Genomic DNA, 21977 nt, shown 5'->3' on the forward strand with positions numbered 1-21977 from the left:
ATTGAAATCTTATAAAATGCCATATAAATGAAAGAAAATAATAAAGTATTATTTCTACAACAGATATACACTTTGGCATTTTGTCTCAATACATCTGCTTCAAGGAAGAATCATTTGTGTGAGCTGGACTGGATTGAATGAGAATAATTTTGCCAAGCAATCGTGTTTGTTGTGCGTGAATGGGTGCATGTGTGGTGTAAGTGTCCCAGAGTTTTGTTGGAGAGGACAGGGGCAGTAGGGGTTAACAGCGAGAGCGTTTAAGGGTGTTAGTCTTCACTGGCACAAAAACACAGCCACTCCATCATAGGGACGGTGTCAACCTCATTAATGTCACAATATATTCAACTCATCCTGCCCTGCCTGCCGCTAGCCCACGGCTAACAGATGCTCCTCTACTGGCCTCTCAAAAGAACAACTGGCCAAACCACTCAACCAGACTGCTCAACCCCAAAAAAACAGCAGTTTCATTCTAGAACCATACTATAGAACCATAATCTCTGAGCCAACATTATATATGCATGAGTGAAGAAGTATGGGTTTTATCCTAAAGAGTTAGATTCTAGATCATGGTCTTATGTAGTTGTTATTCTTAATTGAGAACAGTGTTTGACTTAGACTGAAATAGGTGCCGGTACTCATTTCTGTGCCACTACTGTTTATATTTAGATTCAGGAGCAATACTTTGGAGCTAATATTCTATAAGAGGAATAGGAAGTCAAGCAGTAGAAAATTTGGGGTGCTGGTACTTCGCTCCGGTGAGCTCCTGCCCAAGTCAAATCAAAATAAATCAAATGAAATGTTATTGGTCACATACACGTGTTTAGCAGATGTTATAGTGAGTGTAGCAAAATGCTTGTGCTTCTATCTCCGACAGTGCAGTAATGTCTAACGGTTTCACGACATATACCCAAAATACACGTAAATCTAAGTAAGGAATGGATTCAGAATATACATATATGTCAGAGCAGCATTGGTCTAAAATACAGTGGCATAGTATAGAATACAGTATAAACATATGAGATGGGTGATGCAATATTTACACACAATTAAAGTGACTAAGATACCGTAGAATAGTATAGAGTACAGTTTACACATATGAGATGAGTAAAGCCAGACATTATTCAAGTGGCTAGTGTTTAATTTCCTTAAAGTGGCCAATGATTCCTAATCTATGTCTATAGTCAGCAGCCTCTGATGTGCTGGAGATGGCTGTTTAACAGTCAGTGGTGAAGTACAGAATACAATACAGCATATACATAAGAAATAGGTGATGCAGTATGTAAACACGATTTAAAAGTGACTAAGATACTGTAGAATAGTGTGGAGGCCAGTTTATACATATGAGATGAATAATGATAGATACGGAAACATTATTATAGTGGCTAGTGATCCATTTCTAAAAGTGGTCAGTGACTTCTAATGTATGTCTATAGGCAGCCGCCTCTGATGTGCTAGTGATGGCTGTTTAGCAGTCTGATGACCTTGAGAGAGTTTCAAAAGAAGTAAAAAGATGTCACGTACTGATTGAGGATAACATCTAAGCTGTACCCCTGTTGTTGACTGTAGGGAGTCTTATTTAGGAGTTTTACTGTTGACATTTACTGGGTTGTTCTCTCATTTCTCACCCCTAGTAACCTTTGAAGATCTGGGGCCCTGCTTTCTGTCCGTTGTGGGTGATTTTGTTTTTTCTCTTTTATTTTCCTCACTTTCTGTCCCCTTCCCCCAGATTTCTCTATCTTTCTCTCTCAATTCATTTCAAAGGGCTTTCTTTATTGGCATGGGAAACATGTTTAAATTGTCAAAGTAAGTGGAATAGATAATAAACAATCAAACGTTAACAGTAAACATTACACTCCCAAATTTTTCAGAAGAATAGAGACATTTCAAATGTTATATTATGGCTATATACACACTATGAAATTGAATACAATTATACTCTACAAAAGATAACATTTGGTCCCAGTCTAAATAGAGTAAAAATGACTCTTGTTGCGGAGTTCAATTTTCAGAGTTATTTCTACTCTATTCAGTGTTTATATTTAACTCTACAAACTGTAATTTACTCTATTTTGCTTAAAATGAAAACTCTGCCAATTCACTCAATATATAATTTAATATTATCAGTCAAGAGTGGCATTTGTACAACTAAACTTAACGTCAATAAATCAGAAGTCAGTATTTAACAAGGCACTTTATTCTTAAATGTAAGGCATTTGGAATACATCAAAATACTTATGATAATAAAATAAAATTGTGGACAGAAATGAAATGTTGGCATCTGTCCCCACTTTATTAAAAGTAAATAAAAAAGTAAATATTGCAATACAATACATCATGGTTTTAAAGAGCTTACTGTACAGTGTTTAGAATCACAGGAAACCGTATGGGACAATAAACAAACTTGAATCATCACAACTGTAAGACATCTGTATATCAAATGCTTTGTGACAGAAAAGCTCTTTAACATCAACTACATAAGGTCCCTCTGTTGTACACCCAACTCTATCTGCATTAAAATGTTCATCAAGACATATTGTTTGTAGAGCGTTGGACTAGTAACCAAAAGGTTACAAGATCGAATCCCTGAGCTGACAAGGAAAAAAATCTGTTGTTCTGCCCAGAACAAGGCAGTTAACCCACTGTTCCTAGGCCGTCATTGAGAATAAGAATTTGTTCTTAACTGACTTGCCTAGTTAAATAAAGGTAAAATAAACAAGTCGTAAAGTTTTCTTGAACTGGATTCCGTCTGCATCATCTCCTTTATATTGGGGTGTTTGTAAATAAACTGTAATGTTTTCAAAATTTGGATGTAAACAAATTTATCAGTAACAACAATCTGATCGTAGCCTCCAGCAGTCTGATTATGTTGTGTATCAAATCTAGTACCAAGAACGTATTCAACTGGTCTAACCTTCACCACTTTTCTGTAAAATACTGCCTTTTCTTACTTTCAGAATTTAATACAACAAAAGGATTTTCATTTTTTTCAAAACACTGATCAATTTTGCAATCAATGTCCCTTTTAATAGGCTCCTGTATAGACAGACACTTCTTCACAGAATCACCTATCTCTTCCATGGAAGAAGGGGAACTTGTTGATGGCAAGTCATCAAAATGACTTCCTGCTACATATTCAGCTGTAGAGGGGCCTTCACCATGATCAGAACAAGGTTCATGTGCTTTATAAAGATGCTTTCTGAACCCAGAAAAAGTGACATAAACTTGTGAACAACCAGCTTGACCACATTTAAGACCAAGTGTCTTTCCAGGACAATATCCGTGGACCAACTTCAGGTGTTTTGTCAAGGAATTAGCATTTGCCTGGGGGCTTTTGCAAGCAAAACACAACATTTTAAATGAATGATATGAAGAAGTTTCTGTGTGAAATGAAAAAGGTTATTTCCTATGCTGCGTTTTAACTGTTTGCAACTTCAAAACTTTTAGTAACTCAATGCAGCATCTGAGACCTCAACTCTGCAACCATAAGATTAACCTTAGTGGTATCAACATCAATTTCATAAATTGTGGTTTGCAAGAAGTTGTACACATTTACCAGATCCTGGTTGTATGAGGTACCGAAGACAAAATGAGCTTTGAAAAGCTCATCAAAACTGGCAAGAATGTCTAGTGACTTACAAGGTATTGCATGTTTGTCAATCACAATGAAGTACTTGTGAATCACACTCCTCTGGGTCCCCACATCAAGCAGATAGGGTTGAAGTCTTTCAATGATTCTCTCCAGCTGCCCCTGGATGCTGGTCCCAGTCTGTGACACAAGAACTTCATTAGTGCGCTATTAAAATTAGTCGCTGTTCGCAAACAGTTTGGGAAAATGTGAATTACAGCTACACATGATCTTACCATGATTTGTCCCTAATCTTAAAAGTAGTTAATAGGATTAGGAATGGAAACAAAACAGTCAACTGTAACCTCACCTAGATAAACTTCACAATGTGGTCACTGGCGTGTCTGGCTGAGATTTTTGCTGGTCTCTTGCGGCCATGAAGTGACTGTGGCAGAAGGTGGACAAGGAACAAAATAGATGACATGTCACTGTCCCATCCTGAAAGTACACATTTTCACTGAAAGTTATGTTGTGTCTTTGGCTATGCCGGATTAATTGCTATGACATGCTATTCTATAAAACCAGTTCTACGTAATTAATATCACCTGATTGAGCTAATCATGTAAATTTAATTAACTAGAGAGTCGGGCTCCACGAAATAATATTTATAGAGCTGTTATCTTCCGAATAAACTCTTAAAGATTATTAATTATTTTACATCCATAGCAGTCAACATTAATCATCATCTTACTTCAGTCTCATACTCTGAAAGTTGTAAATTCTTGGTTATCTGCAAGAATCCTGGCTAACAAGTTGAATCAGCAATACAAAATTGGGTTTAATTATTTATTTACAAAATACCTAACTAATCACACAGAATAACATATGCAAAGAATGAATTATACCAGGATAATTCTTTACGTCATAGGAAAAGTCCCTAGCGGGCGGAACAGATATGACAGCTTGTTACACAAAGGAAAAGGGGCGGGGTTTGAGTGAAAGAGCGGGAGACTGGAACAGAGGTGAAGCTGTGCTATCGTAAATACAGTATCTTATGCATTCTAAATTACCGCCCATTTGGAAAAGGAAAATGCAATAAATATTCACTCTGAGCTGCGCTTCAGTAGGTTGGTGGTAGAGGGAAGACCGTGTTGCCAAACCAAGTCCTTTGTCCTTTGAAGAATGTCTCTGGTGGTCACTTGGATAAGTTCTAGTAACGTTGTTGTGTGGTAGATGGGATACTGTCTGTTCCTTCCTAACCTGCGTTTGCAGCTGCGGTCGCTAACTCCACGTCTAGGAGTTATCACTTCTGTAGTGAATAAGAGTTCAAAGTTCATACCATTTGCAACCAAAGATCATGCTGATTTTGGCTTCGTTCTGTAGTTTTTATCTGAACCATTCTGACATGGGATCGTCACCCTCACATCCGCAGAACAGCAAGTTATGTTGTAGTCAAGAGAGTTTGTCATCTTATCATTGATGAGAATGTCTCAGACAACCGAACTGACATCATATTCATTAAGTACCACAGCATATGTTCAATTGTTCGGATTACCAGAATATAGTTCATTTCCCCGCACATACTGATCTCTATGTTAACCAAGTTTTTAAAAAAATGTAACCTCAATAGGTTTGAGAAGAGAAAAGGGGGGAAGAGGTATTTATGACGGTCATAAACCTATCCCCCAGGCCAACGTCATGACAGTTACATCATTCCATTTCAGAAATAATGCTCCATTCCATTAGTGTAATCATTTTATTCCAGCATACCATTTTCCGCTCCTTTTGTGGATTCAGCATATTGAACCAGGTTTTGCAGGTTGCCTGTCTGTGTGAAGCCACGGCTTTGGTCAATGACTTTCTGCTTGTAGAGAGTAGGCCACTTCTCAAGGAACTTTGCAGATGTTGCATCACCAAACATCAGACTAAAATCTTGCTCAATCTGCAGACAAGATGGAATAAGTCAAGACAGAACAGTAAACATTATGGTGTGGCACTATCGTCATGTAATTGATAAGGGAATTTATATGTTTAAGGTAATGACTAAAGAATTCCACCCTGAAACTTATTTATTTGATTATGTAACCTATATAATGAATAATTAGACAAGCGTAACTATAGGTAATTATTAGATTATGTAACATGTATAACAAATTAGAATGATAAACTTCAATCTAAAAGGTTTGGTTGAGACAAGTAGAAATGTGTGTGTGTGTCTAAGAAAACATAGAGAACAATTAAACTATGCATGACCTGACCTGGTTAGAACTCGACAGGAAAGGGAGTCCTGTCAAGGTCCCTCTAATCTCGGGGGGATGGAACTGCCAACTTGGTAGTGATAAACAGCAATGAGAACTGTGGGGAAAGATACATCCCCTTACTTTTTGTGTGTCGGTATGTGCATATTAGTAGGTAGGGGGAGGGTGAGTTATAAAATGGCATGTCTTTGTATTATGGACTTTAGAACATTCTCGTGAATAACTTTACGGACCTTTTGCATGAGCTGAGTCTTTGCCTAATTTGTATTAAACCCAGGGTCTTACAAACCTCGGGGATTGGTCAAAGCATAAATAATTGTTAGTTATCATCATTGGGATTGAAAATTCTTGTGACAGTAATATATCACAGTCTTAATCAGACTGTTGTAAAACAGAAAACAAGTGTCCTGACAGTTTCAAGGCAAGGCAGTCAAAGATCCATGCATGCAGTTATGTCACCAGATGAAAAGTAGGATTCATTTGACTCAGAAACAGAATTTATACTAAGAAATACTAAAAGGGTAAGAAACTAAGAAACACTTGCTTATACAGATGTTCACATACAATTATTCTCTGGTCATGTGTCATGAATGAGACTAACTCCAATCAAAATCACTTACACGTCAGTGACTGACGCATGGTCTTCTGTCGTCCCTCTGATGCTTCCCTTTGAACAAATTTAAAGTCTCCATGCTAGATATCCACTCCCATCTGCTGCATTGTAATAATGCTCCTAAAGTAAAGTATAATTCAGTTTGAGTGAGCAGGTTAAAATATCTTCATGTTCATTTTTATCCTTAACTACAGATGCGCCCATAGATGAAGATTTGCTCATTCAACAGGTCTGACCCTCACACTGCAGAACTCAACTGGGCTTTTATAGCACCAGAGTTGAGCTTAGGAGAGACTGCAGAGATGGTGGGCATACAGACATGTTAACAGAACTTTAGTTTAATTAAAAACATCACCAAACAGTAAAACAACAATTTAAATATTGACATTCTGAAAAAAATTCAAGGTGTAAGAGTTTTAGAGAGTTAAAAAGGTTAGACTTCGGTTTGAATGTACTTACATACCAAACTTGCTCCTAGGATCGGCCAGGTATGGGAACAAGGCAGTGATTCTCTTTGCGTAGTCCTCTTTAACACGCCTTAAAGGACTTGCCCTAGACACACATACACTTTACTGTTTGAGTTCCAAACAAAAGTATTGATGTGTAAATCACAACTTATGCTAAAATCTTTGTTAGGTGGTAAGGTATGTAATGAGTATATGACTCACTTGTCATTTGTGCAACCAATATCTTGACCATATCGCGTCTTCTGCTATCTGTTAGGCTTTTTGTCCGAGCATACTCATTCAGGATCCTCTCTCCTCCAGGTTTGTTCTTCAGAATGTCTTCAATCATCTAAGTCGGAGTAATTTAAAAAGGAACACGCTAACACTTTTAAAACAGCAATGAAATAGCAAGTATAATTAAACACACCATGATCACCCTTTCACAACTTTCATTGATGTAATTTGTCACTCAATCTTCAAGTTTGGCATTTGTTTAAACTGGAAATTTTCAGTACTTACATGAGATGGATGATTATCCTGTTTTTCTTGTAGCAGGACTCTGCTGCAATATAATCGGTCATTGGAGTCCCCCCCTCATTGTCTCCACTGTATTTTGATAAGGAGCTGCTTGCAGAGGAGCTCAACGAATCTAGCAATCATGTTAACATTTAACTGGTGTGATTAACACTGTAATTATAACACAATTTAGGTGTAAACATCCATTATTATGATTAGAGGACTTTTGTTAATGACAAGGGAATGCAAAAATGTTACATTTTGAATTGATTAGGCCCACTACTGTTCTAAAAGGGGTGGGAGAGGTGAGCACAGAAACAAAGATCATTTTAAAATATAAAAATGAGAAAAGACATCAGTAGATATATCTGCTTGTCTCACATTTTCAGAACATGTGTTAGGCTAGCCAGAACTGTATGGATGACTGTGAAGCTCTAAGCTAATAAGCAAGTCACCATCAGGATTTGGGTCTTTGGGGTAAACAAACCTCCAGCACACCAAGGTCTTGTTTCTTTAGAAGAAACTCAAACACCTCCTCATCAACTTCAGTCTTCGATTCCTCATAGACTTTTAAGTCCAAGTTTGGAATGTCAAATTTATTGGCAACTGTGAAGACGAAATAAGATTGCCTTATTGATTAAATATGTTGTGTATTTTTAGAGAAAACCAGAACAGAAGACAGAAATCAAGAGGTCATCTTTACTTCAACATCATAACCCTCAAAACTGACTTAGTACTCCTTTCCACATCAATTCCAATTAAATGCAGTCTACAGGCTGTCTACTACTGCCACGTACTGAATTATTATATCAGCAGTATTATAGCAATACACCACAGGTAGCTATCAACACTGAGATTGTAGCAGCATACAAATGTTAGTATCACTTTTTTTTTTAAACCATTAATGACCGGCAAAGACAATGAGCGCAGCTACAGATGAGCATAATAAGACAACTCCCAAAACATAAACCAATCTTTGACTGATCTGTGATTTGGGGAGGCGCAAGTTTCCTTTGTATTCATTATCAGCAAGGAAATCGGCAATCAGTTTGACAGTAAATATAAAGTAAGTATATTTAAAGTGTGTCGGTATAAGTGTGTTCCATATGATATTGTGTGAAATGTGAAACTTTTCACTCACCACAATCCAAAAAGTATTTGAAGGTCAGTTGCCCCTCATAGCAAATGTACTTTTGACAATCCCTGTACTTCACGCGTGCAGCCTGCATCCTTGATGACAAGGAAAAACAAGTTTATTTAAATTGCATAAACACACATTTGCACAAATTACAAGAGAGCAGTGCTCTGTTTAGAGTAAGACACGTGTTGCATTGACCTGCCTGTCGCTAAATACTGTCTACTAACAGCTCTCTGTTCAGAGTAAAATGCACATGTCGCACCGACCAAACTGCAGGAAAAAAACGTCAACCGGTAACAGCTCTAAAGTTCAGAGTAAAACGCACTTGTCACACTGACAAACTGCGCTAAAACTGTCCATCAGCTCTGTTCAGGGTAAAATGCTCGTGTCGCACCGACCAAACTGCAGCTAAAAACTGTCTAATATCTCTAAACTTCAGTGAAACATACATGTAGCACAGACCAACTGCCGCTAACTGTCTGCTAGCAGCTCGCTTTTCAGAGTAAAACACATTTTGCACTGACTAATCTGCTGGCAGTAGTCAGTAAAGTCTGCTAGCTACTGATAATAGCTAATAACGCTCTGTTGAAAATTTAAAACAGGTTATGCACTGATCCATCGGGCATACATACTGTCCATGAACCAATAAAAGTGGTATAACTTAATGTTACTGTAGCTAGCTAGCTAATTAGCTCTAGCTAGATGCTCACATTAGCATCTGACTATGCAAATCGTGCAGTAACAGTAAGCCTACACTACAATGCTAGCTAGCTGTAATGTTGCGCAACAGTTTTAATTTGCACATAAAGTTAATTAACCAATAACAGTGAACTTACCTGGAATTCTAATTAAGTATAGAAATGAAGAAATTCTGTGGTTCTGTGGATGACTTCTGATGGTCGGCGGATCCTCGCTCTCGATCTGTCTACTCTTTCCATTTGCGAGACACTTGCAAATGGACAATGGCGGAAAAATCTAAATTTAACCAACATTAGTGATTGTGGTCATGCTGTTTTACTCCAATAGAATTGAATCTGTATTTTTGCTCCCACTCTAGCGGCCGCTGGTAATAATTACACTCTAATTATTATTCAATTATTTAATTTGACTACTTGAGAGGAAAATATTGTAACTTTTAAAAACATTCTCTAGTTTTTACTGTGTACAGACAGTATTGTAGCCATGTGCAAATACAATGCCCTCTGTAGTTATTGGGACAGTGAGGCATTTTTTCTGCATCACATTCAACTACATAGAGGTCCTCGATCAATCATTTAAACTGCCTGAGTGGCACCAGCACATGTAACTGCACTGAACTCTGCAGATTGTTCCACAAATTACAGGCAAAAAAACGAAACGCAAATATTATGTGTATTGAAGTAGTTAAAAGTTACGTATTTGGTTCCATATTCGTAGCACGCAATGACTACATCAAACTTGTGCCTCTACAAATTTGTTGAGTGCATTTGCTGTTTGTTTTGTTTGTGTTTCAGATTATTTTGTTCGCAATAGAAATGAATGGTAAGTAATGTATTGTGTCATTTTGTAGTCACTTTTATTGTAAATAAGAATAGAATAGGTTTCTAAACACTTATACATTAATGTGGATGCTACTATTATAACAGATAATCCTGAATAAGTCTTGAATAATAATAATAATGATGAGTGAGAAAGTTATAGATGCACAAATATCATACCCCCAAGACATGCTAACCTCTCACCATTACAATAACGGGAGGTTAGCGTGATATTTGTGGGTCTAACTTTCTCACTCGTCATTATTCACAATTCATTAAGGATTATCCGTAATCATGGCATCCACATTCATGTAGAAATGTTTAGAAACATATGATATTCTTATTTACAATAAAAGTATCTCTAAGATAACACTATCGTCCGTGTGGCGGTTGGTAGAGTATGGCGCTTGCAATGCCAGGGTGTTGGGTTTGATTTCCCACAGAGGACCATTATTAAGTACGAAAAATGTAAGCACTCATTACTGTAAATCACTCTGGATAAGAGCAGCAGCTAAATGACTAAAATGTAAATGCATTATGGGCGGCAGGTAGCCTAGTAGTTAGAGCGTTGGGCCAGTAACCGCTAGATCAAATCCCCAAGCTGACAAGGTAAAAATCTGTCTTTCTGTAAATAAGAATTTGTTCTTAACTGACTTGCCTATGGTACAATAAAATAAAATATTTACCATTCATTTCTATTAGGAACAAAATTATCTGAAACACAACTAAAACAAACAGCAAGTGCATCCAACAAATTTGTAGAGTCACAAGCTTGATGTAATCATTGTGTGCTAGGAATAAGGGACCAAATACTAAACTGTTTACTACTTTTAATAGACATATGAGGGAATTTATCCAAATACCATTGCTCACCTAAAATGGGGGGACTATGTACAAAACTGCTGTAATTTCTACACGATTCACCCTGTATGGATGAAAACACACTCAAATTAAAGCTGACAGTCTGCACTTGAAAAATGCACTTGAAATCATTATTTGATTTCAAATCCAAACTTTTGAAGTAAAAGAAAAAAGTAAAAGTATGAAAGGGAAAATAAATTGACAGATAAATATAGTGTGTATTTACAATGGTTTTTGTTGTTCACTGGTTGCCCTTTTCTTGTGGCAACAGGTTACAAATATTGCTACTGTGATTGCACACTGTGCTATTTCACCTAATAGATATGCGAGTTTTATCAAATTTGGACATGTTTTTGAATTCTTTGTGGGTCTATGTAATCTGAGGGAAATATGTGTCTCTAATATGGTCGTACATTTGGCAGAAGGTTATGAAGTGCAGCTCAGTTTCCACCTAATTTTGTGGGCAGTGTGCACATAGCTTATCTTCTCTCAAGAGCAAGGTCTGCCTACAGCGGCCTCCCTCAATAGCAAGGCTATATTCAGAGTCTGTTCATAGTTGAAGCTTTCCTTAATTTTGGGTCACAGTGGTCAGGTATCCTGCCTCTGTGTACTCTTTCTTTAGGGTCTAATAACATTCCTCTCTCTCTCGCTCTCTCTCTCAATGTGTTAGTGAAACTGCCGGCTGTTGCATGGGAATCACTCCTATACAGGCCGCCCCCTCCCACTGTGAGAGGTGTTTTGATTGCCTAGTCCCCCCCTCCACCACTCCTTCTCTCTCTGTGTATCTATTTGATGTGAAAGTTGAGGAGCAGGGAGGAGGGGTGTGGGGGGATTTACCCTGATTGTTTGGGGGGTGGGGCATCCTGATTCTTCCCTTAATGTGTGGACCAATCAATGGTACCTTTTATTAGAGGAGGCCAGGATTGGTCATTCTCTGGTCTTGCCTATTCACGGACACTTTACTCAATGCTACCATGGTCCCACCCCATCTTCCTCAGTCTCTTTCCCCCAATAAATCCCTATTTGGCTTTGTCTTTGGAGCGTGACTAATTATCCTTGTTTCTTCCCCTTTATGTGGATCCAGTCATGTGTTGTTGACTCCGTGGGCTGGGTTGAGGAGAATCATTCCGCCATTTGCCACTTAATTATGTGGAGGTCAGAATCCTTTGCTCAGCTCAGGAACTAACAAGCAGAATCTAACATCCTATTTTACCGTTTCCTTTGGTCTTATGAGAGACCCTCTGTGACTTTAGACTAAACTTTTGAAACTAAGGTCAGCTATAAGGTAAATAAATTATCATCACTGCACACAGATATAACACTTAATGACTGAGGAAATGAATGCTGCACCAAGCACTAATGCTTTATCATTTATAGAGACAAAATCAGAGGTTTTCATTGAGGTCTTTGCTCTCACGCTCTTTTCAACAAGTCTCCTCTGTCCCCTAAGCAACAGAGGAATTTGGTGCGAGTACTGTATTTGCGCAAAGGTGGGGAAGGGTGTGTGTGTGTGTGTGTGTGTGTGTGTGTGTGTGTGTGTCAAAGTTAACCATTGGCTTGATTTCCTGAATATCATGCCCTGCTGAGAAAGTTCACTCTCTATCTCCTCTCCTTCTCCCTCTATTTTCTCCTCCCTCTTTGACATGCTAAATCTGCTGATTTTATTTTTCTTCCTCCTGCGGAGAGGAAGTGTCCTTTTCAAGGGTCTCGGCTTTCCCCCTGACTGACTAAACCCTACCTCTGTTTGGATTGTTGTTCTATTTCAAACAAAAGACTGAGGCGGGATTACCATTTCACTTCCTTTCACACTCTACCTTTCAAGTGGTGTAGCAGCTAAGGAATTTGAGTCCCCACCACTGGCCTGGCTGGGTGCTTTCCATTTTCTTGAACAGAACTCTTTAAAGTACTAGTGTGGTTGCATTTGGACCGGAAGAACTGGAATTGAGGTCTTTTGGGAAATATAGCAAGCTGATTTTGTGGCTTCAAGGCATGTATTCACAAAGAGGCTATAGGAGCAGTTTTGCTTTTTAGATCACAAGGAACAAGATTCTACAGGGAAGGACCTGATTCCAGATCAGCCCTTGTACTTTGAGACTGCTTTGTGAATACTTTGACATCTTGTTAATGGTTCTCAGCCTTTTTGTTTCACGTCCTGGCGCTAACTTTCTGCCTCATTTAGCTCATGTCAATTCACTGTGTTCTCCTCCCCCGATCTGGCATTCATTCAGTGGGTTAGCTCTCAGAAGAAAACTTTGACCAACCACTCTTTGACTTCATCACAAATTCCTAATTTAGCCAAACAAAATCTGGTAGTATATTTGTTCAGACAATTACCCAAAATCGATCAGATATTCATAAAGTTTTCACACATACTTGATCTTTGGCCTTGGTTCCTGTGGTGGAAAGTGGAAACCAGGGGGGTGGGATGGGCTGTCAGCCTCCTACCCAGAGCAATCCACTGGTTCTGTGTTCCCATTGATCTTCTAACAGCCTTGTCCATATATAATGACAGGGTTTGATGGAGGGCTTACATCGCTCCAATCTCCTGCCATTAGAGTTACATTGTTGCGTTCATAGCACCCCCATCCTTAAAATGTTTTTTTTTCATTTCTGAATGTTCACTATAGGAAGTCATAAGGCAAGTTTAGTGCTATTCCTGTAGCTAATTTTAAGAATCGCGTAAGAACTAGTAAAACTTAACTTAAACCGTTGAGGTATAATGCTGTATAACTTGTTATAGCCTAAGCATGTATGCAGGCTTTAAGTGAAGTGTTAATGGACCCTGCACTCAACATAAAACTATTTCTGTTCTGTCAGTGCAATTAGCAATCCTTTAATGAGTAAAGGACAGTGAGAGAGTTCAGGGTGACTCTTTTATCTGCCAGGCTGAGTGTCTTTAGCAGTTCATCAAATTCTTTGCGGAGGCTGACAAAGGCAGCTGTATGGTGGGCCAGGCCCGTCAGTAGAGAATAGAGGCTAATTCGCCCCTGTAGTTAAGGCTGAAGCTGCTGAAATGGAGTGCTGTGTATAGTGGGCCTGGCAGATTTTTCAAATCTGTTTTTATAAAAAAAATTAGCATTTATTTAACCAGGTAGGCCAGTTGGGAACAAGTTCTCATTTACAACTGCGACCTGGCCAACATAGTGCAAAGCATTGTGACACAAACAACACAGTGTTACACATGGGATAAACAATCGTACAGTCAATAACACAATAGGAAAGTCTATATACAGTGTGTGCAAATGTAGTAAGATTAGGGAGGCAAGGCAATAAATAGGCCATAGTGGCGAAATAATTACAATTTAGCAATTAAACATTGTCTTCCGACAGATGGCGTCATTCTATCATGGCGCATTGCCACAAGCTATTTGTGATTGAGGTGAATTAGACTGCTATCTAGGCCTACTGACTGACTTTGTGCTGAGTGATGTGGCGTTAGTGTCCATACAGACTGGTTAGCAGACAGTCAGTGTCCTGGGGGATCCTTGTCACTCCAACCAGCGACAGAGTCGTTTGCCCCTATCAGTGTGAGCCTCTTCTCTCTGTCACTCACCCAGACGCCCAAACAACAGCCCCTTTCTACTTCCCTTATCACTCTGCCCGACGGGGTCGCAGGGTCAGAACCACACTGAGCATGCCCAGCTATTCACTGTATTGATTTTATTTTCTGGGATGATTTGGCGGTTTGTGTGTGGGAGGGAGAAAAGAGAACTGTGGGGGTCGAGATTGAAGATGTAGAGTGATAGAGAGATAGAAGTCTGACTGGCAGTGAATGGAGGGCGATGTAGCCCTCTTCTCTTCTCCATTCTCTGGCTCTATAAGTGAAGGAGCCCAGACCTCAGCTCCAGTCCCCCTCTCTGACTGCCATTCAGGCCCATCGATCGGCCTCCCATCCCGGGCACCCCAGGGGAGGCCAGGGTCCAGGCGCTGGTTGCCTCCTTTGTGGGGGTTCCACCAGTTATCCAGTTCAGACTGACGGCTGACAGCGCTGATAAAAACATGTCCCCCTCTCCTCCTGTCCTGTATTGTCCACAGCAGACATGCTGTTCACAATGTGTAACCTTTAGATAGCTGGCTAGACTGTAACCCTCCTGCTGCAGACGATTATCAGTGGAGGTGGGATACAGTTTCAGCATCTGACCCCTCCACTGAGCCCTTTCATCGTCAGTGTCCTGACACTCAGAGGCTACACTAGGCTTCATATTAGAGAAAATACATGCTTGAGACAATGGAGTGAGGGTTAGGATTGATCTTAATGTTACGGCTTTCTTCCGTCGAAGGAGAGTCGGACCAAAATGCAGCGTGGTTAGTTCGATACATGTTTAATAAAGACAAAACACGATCAATACAAAAACAAGAAACGGGACGTGAAAACCTAATACAGCCTGTCTGGTGACAACTAACACAGAGACAGGAACAATCACCCACAAACACACAGTGAAACCCAGGCTACCTAAATATGGTTCCCAATCAGAGACAACGAGAATCACCTGACTCTGATTGAGAACCTCAGGCAGCCATAGACTATGCTAGACACCCCTACTCAGCCACAATCCCAATACCTACTAAAACCCCCAATACCACAACACAACACAAAATAACCCCATGTCACACCCTGGCCTGACCAAATAATTATATAAACACAAAATACTAAGACCAGGGCGTGACACTTAAGACATCACACTGCAGTGGTCAGATGTGGTCTAGGCTCTATGAGTGCTGCAAAATGCAGTTGCTCTACAGCCTGCCAGCACATCCTTCGACCCCAACCCACACGATCATAGAAGGTCCTTTTATGAAGGATTATCATAGCTTTATATTACAAACATCTAGTTATTTAATTGAAAATCCCATTTTGAATTATTATAATTTTTTCAATCAGAAATGCCTTCTTGAACATGTGAACGTTCATGTGCCTTACTTACAGACTGGTATGGCATCTGTAAATAGGAATAACAATGTGAAATGATGAGCCTAGTTTAGTCAAGGAGAGAGTACTGAGCTATACAGGGAGAAAGAAATGATCCTTCCTGGCTAGTCATGATTGGCTGAGATAATGGAGTGGTTGGACATGCCGAAAGATGAAACGTGATTGGTTTGTCACAGAATTCTGTCTATAACAGAATGGAGGCTTCCCTGGTCAGAATATAGATCATCTTTGCTACCTCACATATATGCACTGCGAAAGTGTTGCTACAGCTCTCAAAAATATTGTTGCCCTGAATTTAGCTGGGTTTAAGAAGAGAGACTGCTTTCTGGAGGACAATGCCATCCTGACTCACATGCATTTACATGTGTGGGTGAGGCTAAAGTTCAAGAGGGTGTGAGCGATGCTGAATGGGCTTAAACAGAGAAGAGCTCTCTAGGAAGTGTGAAAATCTCATCAAAACTTTCAAAGGGCATTTTCTCCTACTTGTCTCTTCAGGGGGATAACAAGTTTATCAACTTTTAAAGCAGCATAACTTTCCTCCAACTACAGTGTATGATATACCACTTTGAAGACGGAGTATGTACTTTCTTAAAACGTAAAATAAAAAATAAAAAAAAGCAAATCACTTTAATTTGATGTAAGCCTCAATAGCGTTATCTGGACACATTTGTATTATTGTTCCTTGTTTTTCGATCCTCTGTAACCTCACTGACCCTCTTTAACCCTCGTTGTCATCTCTCTGTGTCCTACCCCAGGGAGGAGAGGGAGCGTTGGATCCGGGCAAAGTATGAACAGAAGCTGTTCCTTATGGATGTCCCCCAGTCGGACGTGCCCCTGGGGCAGCAGCTGCTTCGGGCTGTGGTGGAGGACGACCTGAGGCTGGTGGTGCTGCTGCTGGCCCACGGCACCAAGGAGGAGGTCAACGAGACGTATGGGGACGGGGACGGACGCACTGCCCTGCACCTGTCCTGCGCCATGGCCAATGTGGTCATCACCCAGCTTCTCATCTGGGTGAGTAGGTTGGGCTTCGAGAGAGGATTGTTTTCAACCTTGATGAAAAGATGAATTATCTTCTTGGTTGAATAAAGGTTGAATGATTATGAATAAGATAAGATGGTTAAAGAGTTAAATAGATGGGGAAAATGTTATGGTCAGGGCCAGGAGTGTGTTCTGAGCATGTGACATGACCAGGAAAAACACTTGGCTGTGGATGAAAAGGGAGTGCTTTGTGAGAATCAAACAATATACTGAACTAGCTAAAACAAAATGTCAACTACACGTCACTCTGTCCACTTCTCCTCCTCCTCCTCCTCCTCACACTTCTCCTCTGTTCCCTCAGTATGGTGTGGATGTGAAGAGTCGAGACGCGCGCGGCCAGACGCCGCTGTCCTGCGCCCGCCGGGCAGGAAGCCAGGAATGTTCTGACATCCTGCTCCAGCACGGCTGCCCCAATGACCCCGTCAGCAGCCTGACCACACCCAATATGAGCCGCAGAAACCCCGATGTTAACCCTAACCCTAACGTCAACAATAACAACGCCCTCGGTGAACTCAACCGCAGTGTCAGTATCATGTAGGACCAGGAGTGGATCTGACCGGACTCACGGATCATCAAGGCCCCTGAACATACACGTGTCCCCATAGACTACCCAGTGATCGTACTACTTTCCCAGTGTCCAGTCCTCATTCTCCTCTACTTCATATTGTGTAACCTAGACTGAGTAACTGACAGTGGAGTTTCTGTTGTTGTTGGCGCAACGGACAGGATAGAGATATTCCACGACACTGAGAGAGGTGCTTACCTGGTGGACATTGTATATTGTATTTGTTTAGTTGTTTTTCTCATATCATCACCACAGAGGTGAATCTCTGTCAGAAACGATCATGATCAGCTTTAAAGCTTGTTATTGTTATTAAGCATCAACCAAATGAATGGCTCAAGATTTCTTTGTGTTTTTGGCATTCACCTCTCCTCTCCCCACTCTGTACTAAAACATTTCCTTTCAGGTCTTCATCTGTTGGAGCCAGACTGGGTTTTTATTTGACTGTTATATGAAATGACTAATTCCATCCATTCATGCTTCCATGCCTACATGGAGAAAGATAAACACCTTCGTAACATTTTGCATTAGATACTCAAAAGGAACTGCTATGTTGGATATCACTTACCAGGTACCATGGTAAGTGATACCATGCATAGTCAGGTACCATGGTAAGTGATACCATGCATAGTCAGGTACCATGGTAAGTGATACCATGCATAGTCAGGTACCATGGTAAGTGATACCATGCATAGTCAGGTACCATGGTAAGTGATACCATGCATAGTCAGGTACCATGGTAAGTGATACCATGCATAGTCAGGTACCATGGTAAGTGATACCATGCATAGTCAGGTACCATGGTAAGTGATACCATGCATAGTCAGGTACCATGGTAAGTGATACCATGCATAGTCAGGTACCATGGTAAGTGATACCATGCATAGTCAGGTACCATGGTAAATGATACCATGCATAGTCAGGTACCATGGTAAATGATACCATGCATAGTCAAAAAGGATTTAAATACTTTACTTAGGGGCAAAAGGTTTAAACCACAATTTGAGATTTAAGAAATGATTGCACAATGGGAGAATTTTGGGAGATAGTAAAGTGATTTAATTTGTTGTCCTTGCAAATCATCCATTATAAGGGAATTGATGGGTCTGTTTTATGAGCACCGGGCCGAATGTTTTTTGTAAAGATTCCTCTTCAATCAGAAATCTTTCACAGGAATGATTGAAGGAGGAAATTGTATCATTAAGACATCTTTGTTGGAGTAATTTCTGAACAGGTTGAAGAGTGTTGATAATTACTTGACACATCACATTATCCTAAACCAATTTTCTAACTACTACAGGCGTAATGGAATATCTGTTCACCTCCTGTGGCCGAAGGCCCTGTATATTGGTACTCATGATACTATTTATTCTGTTGTTGCTGTGAACAATGTGGTACGTGTGTGTGTGTGTGCTTATGTATGAGTGTGTGAGTGAAAGAGAGAGAGAGCAAGCAACTGAGTAAATCTGTGTAAGGACACCATTGGGAGGAAAGGTTAACATTTATAGTTGTTTGACTAAAATATGTTTTCAAGTGTACAGACCTAAAGTAGCTCTTTCTCCTATAAGATTTATCCTGAAACATTGTGGATTAACTTGGACTTCTGGAGTCGTAATTTCCTCTCCAACTGACTTTAACCGACCATCCTTACTCAATGGACCTAACCAAGTACATTCAAGTGTCAAACTGTTTAGATGGCAACTGAACGGGTCAAGATGATGGATGAAGAGAAAAGCTGCGATGACTTGAGACACTATGGTAATTCTTCATGATAATATCACATGTATATATCAGTACTGGGACAAGATAAAGGAGGAAGGGCTTTGACCACAGGAATATTCAAGTGATATTGGTATAAAGTCTATAGAGACATGTGTTTTTCCTTGCTCTTCCACTGTTTTAAGGGTTGAAGTTAAAACCCTGTTTTCTGGTTTTACTATGGCGGTGTTTATGTTTACAGGGAAAAGGCTCTTCATATTAACCCTGGTACTTTATCTACATGGTTTTGTTGATTCCCAGCGGGCATAACTGGTTGGAATTATATCAGTATAACCATATTACAATCTGGTTGTAAACTGGTTGGAATGACAATTTAAACCAGCTTGGCTCGGTGTATTCCCTCTGTATTTGTAGTTTATTGAAGCTCACAGAATATCAATGGGGCTCCCGAGCAGCGCAGTGGTCTAAGGCACTGCATGGTTTGATTCCAGGCTGTATCACATCCGACCGTGATTGGGAGTCCCATAGGGCGGCGCACAATTGGCCCAGCATCGTCTGAGTTTGGCCGGGGTAGGCCATCATTGTAAATAAGAATTTGTTCTTAACTGACTTGCCTAGTTAAATAAAGGTTAAATAAATAACCAAATTACATTTTGACTGATGGTCAACAGAGCTTGTAGACAGCCTTAAGTTATAACGGTACATTGACAAGTTGTTTTTTTCCTTAGGTGTACAGTATGTGTATAAACCACCATGGCACCAGCTTAATTAAATACATTCTTGAGTAAATTTCCAAGTATGTCTGATATACGGTAGTAGATTATTTCTTATAGGAGTTTACGGTATATACTTACCTAATGCCATAGTACCTTTTTCACCCTTGTAATATTTCCCTTCCCCACTGCTCTTAATGTTGCCTGACTATAACCATTATTCATTCTAAGCAAAGTGTTTTCCCCCAAAGACAGGCTGTTCTGACATGGCACCCTATTCCCTAAATAGTGCACTATTTTTGATCAGAGCATAATGCGTGACCTGGTCAAAAGTAGTGCACTATAAGGGAGAAGGTTAATTACCATTTCGAACACACCCAGGATGTACTGTAGATATGGGTCCAAGATCCTCTATGACCAGACAAGCTTCCAGACAAACAATTGAAAATATTTGAGTTTCCGGTCACTCTTTTTTACTTGTCAACCCTATTTTTATATCTTGTTAAATTTTTCCTCTTTGTTTTTAAGCATATTTTTAGGTACTTTGGTCTCAATGTATCTACATTATCTGACCATTTGAGGTACTCTGTGTATAATGATGTACATTTGACATATTTATAATGCAGTATGTAAATATGTTTTTTTTTTTTTTGTTTAATTTTCCTGTATTGTTTTTCTCTGTTTACGTTTAGAACTTGAAACAAAGGTTAAAGCTAAAGGGTTACCTGCAGCGTGATTGGACGCTTGGATGACTGTTGAACTATTCAAACACTCCAATAAAACAATGTAGCCTTTCCTGGATTTGGGAAATAACAAAAATGTATGTATGTATGATGAAACGTATCTCTCTCTTTGTATTTCTCATTGTATCTTCTTTAAATGACTTGTGTAAGTGATGTATGTATGTATGTATGTATGTATGTATGTATGTATGTATGTATGTATGTATGTAATAGCAACATGTGAGGCACAAGCTTACATTGTAACCACTCTTAAAACATGGTGCCACTCCCAAGGCAACATTGAAAACTCCCATCTTACACAAGTCTTCCATTTTCTTAACGGCACTTCCTATCTAACCGTCTGTGTGATATACTGTGATGTGCCAATATATGACATTCTGTCTCAATATCCAGGTTTAATACGTTTAAAAGTATTATTCTACAGTATATAAGTCATGGATATAGGATCATTAGCCAGCCTCAATCAGTCAGATCCATTGAAGTTAGACAGTGAAGACAATCCCCTTGTGTTGGTGTGTTGGGACACTGAGGATGGCCCATTGGTGTGTATTGTGTGTACCCAGTGGTTGAAAAAGTACCCAATTGTCATACTTGAGTAAAAGTAAAGATACCTTCAATAGAAAATGACTCAAATAAAAATCCAAAGTAAATGTAATTGCTAAAATACACTTAAGTATCAAAAGTAAAAGCATAAATCATTTCAAATTCCTCATATTAGGCAAACGAGACGGCACCATTTATTTGTTTTTGTTTTATTTACAGATAGTCAGGGGCACACTCCAACACTCAGACATAATTTACAAATGAAACATTTGTGTTTAGTGAGTATCAGAGACAGTAGAGATGATCAGAATGTTCTCTTGATAAATACGTGAATTGGACCATTTTCCTGTCCTGTTAAGCATTCAAAATATAACGAGTACTTTAGGTTGTTAAAAGTAGTTAAAAGTACATTATTTTCTTCAGTCAGGTAAAAGTAAAAGTATAAAATAACTACTTAAGTAGTACTTTAAAGTATTTTTACTTAAGTACTTTACACCAGTGTGTGTAAAATTAAGTGTGTATACCATTGTTACAATTATGTTTCAGGGGTACCAGGACGTGGCAGAGCTCAGATGCCTCCTTCCTATGCCAGTCCTTTGGCTAAGTGAGTTACCCCCTCTACCCCTCCACTTCCTGCACATGTGCCACCCCCACCCCTCCCCCAATTGACAGTCCCAATAGCCTCCAGGTAAGGAGAATTAAGAGAAAGAGCCAGGCTTAGTGTCAGGCAGCGTGACGCGGAGGGAGAAAGTGAAAGGTCTCTGTCTAGAGGAGTCAAAGCACACCACTAATCTACTCCTTATTTTCAGCTAATC

The 21977-nt window shown here is 39.6% G+C and overlaps 1 protein-coding gene across 3 annotated transcripts in view; it reads left to right on the forward strand.

Annotated features, from left to right (window-relative positions):
* LOC112260627 (arf-GAP with GTPase, ANK repeat and PH domain-containing protein 3) overlaps positions 1-20695 on the forward strand; it is a 276883-nt gene extending 256188 nt beyond the window's left edge. For 2 of the 3 annotated variants that reach the window (XM_024435894.2, XM_024435893.2), the window contains exons 17-18: positions 16600-16855; positions 17184-20695. In XM_024435894.2, coding sequence (XP_024291662.1) covers positions 16600-16855; positions 17184-17420 — 493 coding nt within the window. In that variant the 3' untranslated portion in view covers positions 17421-20695. The remainder of the gene's footprint in view (positions 1-16599; positions 16856-17183) is intronic. The other variant, XR_006084347.1, reaches the window with a different exon arrangement.
* The last annotated feature ends 1282 nt before the right edge of the window (positions 20696-21977 follow it).

Source organism: Oncorhynchus tshawytscha, linkage group LG10, assembly GCF_018296145.1.
Source record: "Oncorhynchus tshawytscha isolate Ot180627B linkage group LG10, Otsh_v2.0, whole genome shotgun sequence".
Taxonomy (NCBI): Eukaryota; Metazoa; Chordata; class Actinopteri; order Salmoniformes; family Salmonidae; genus Oncorhynchus; species Oncorhynchus tshawytscha.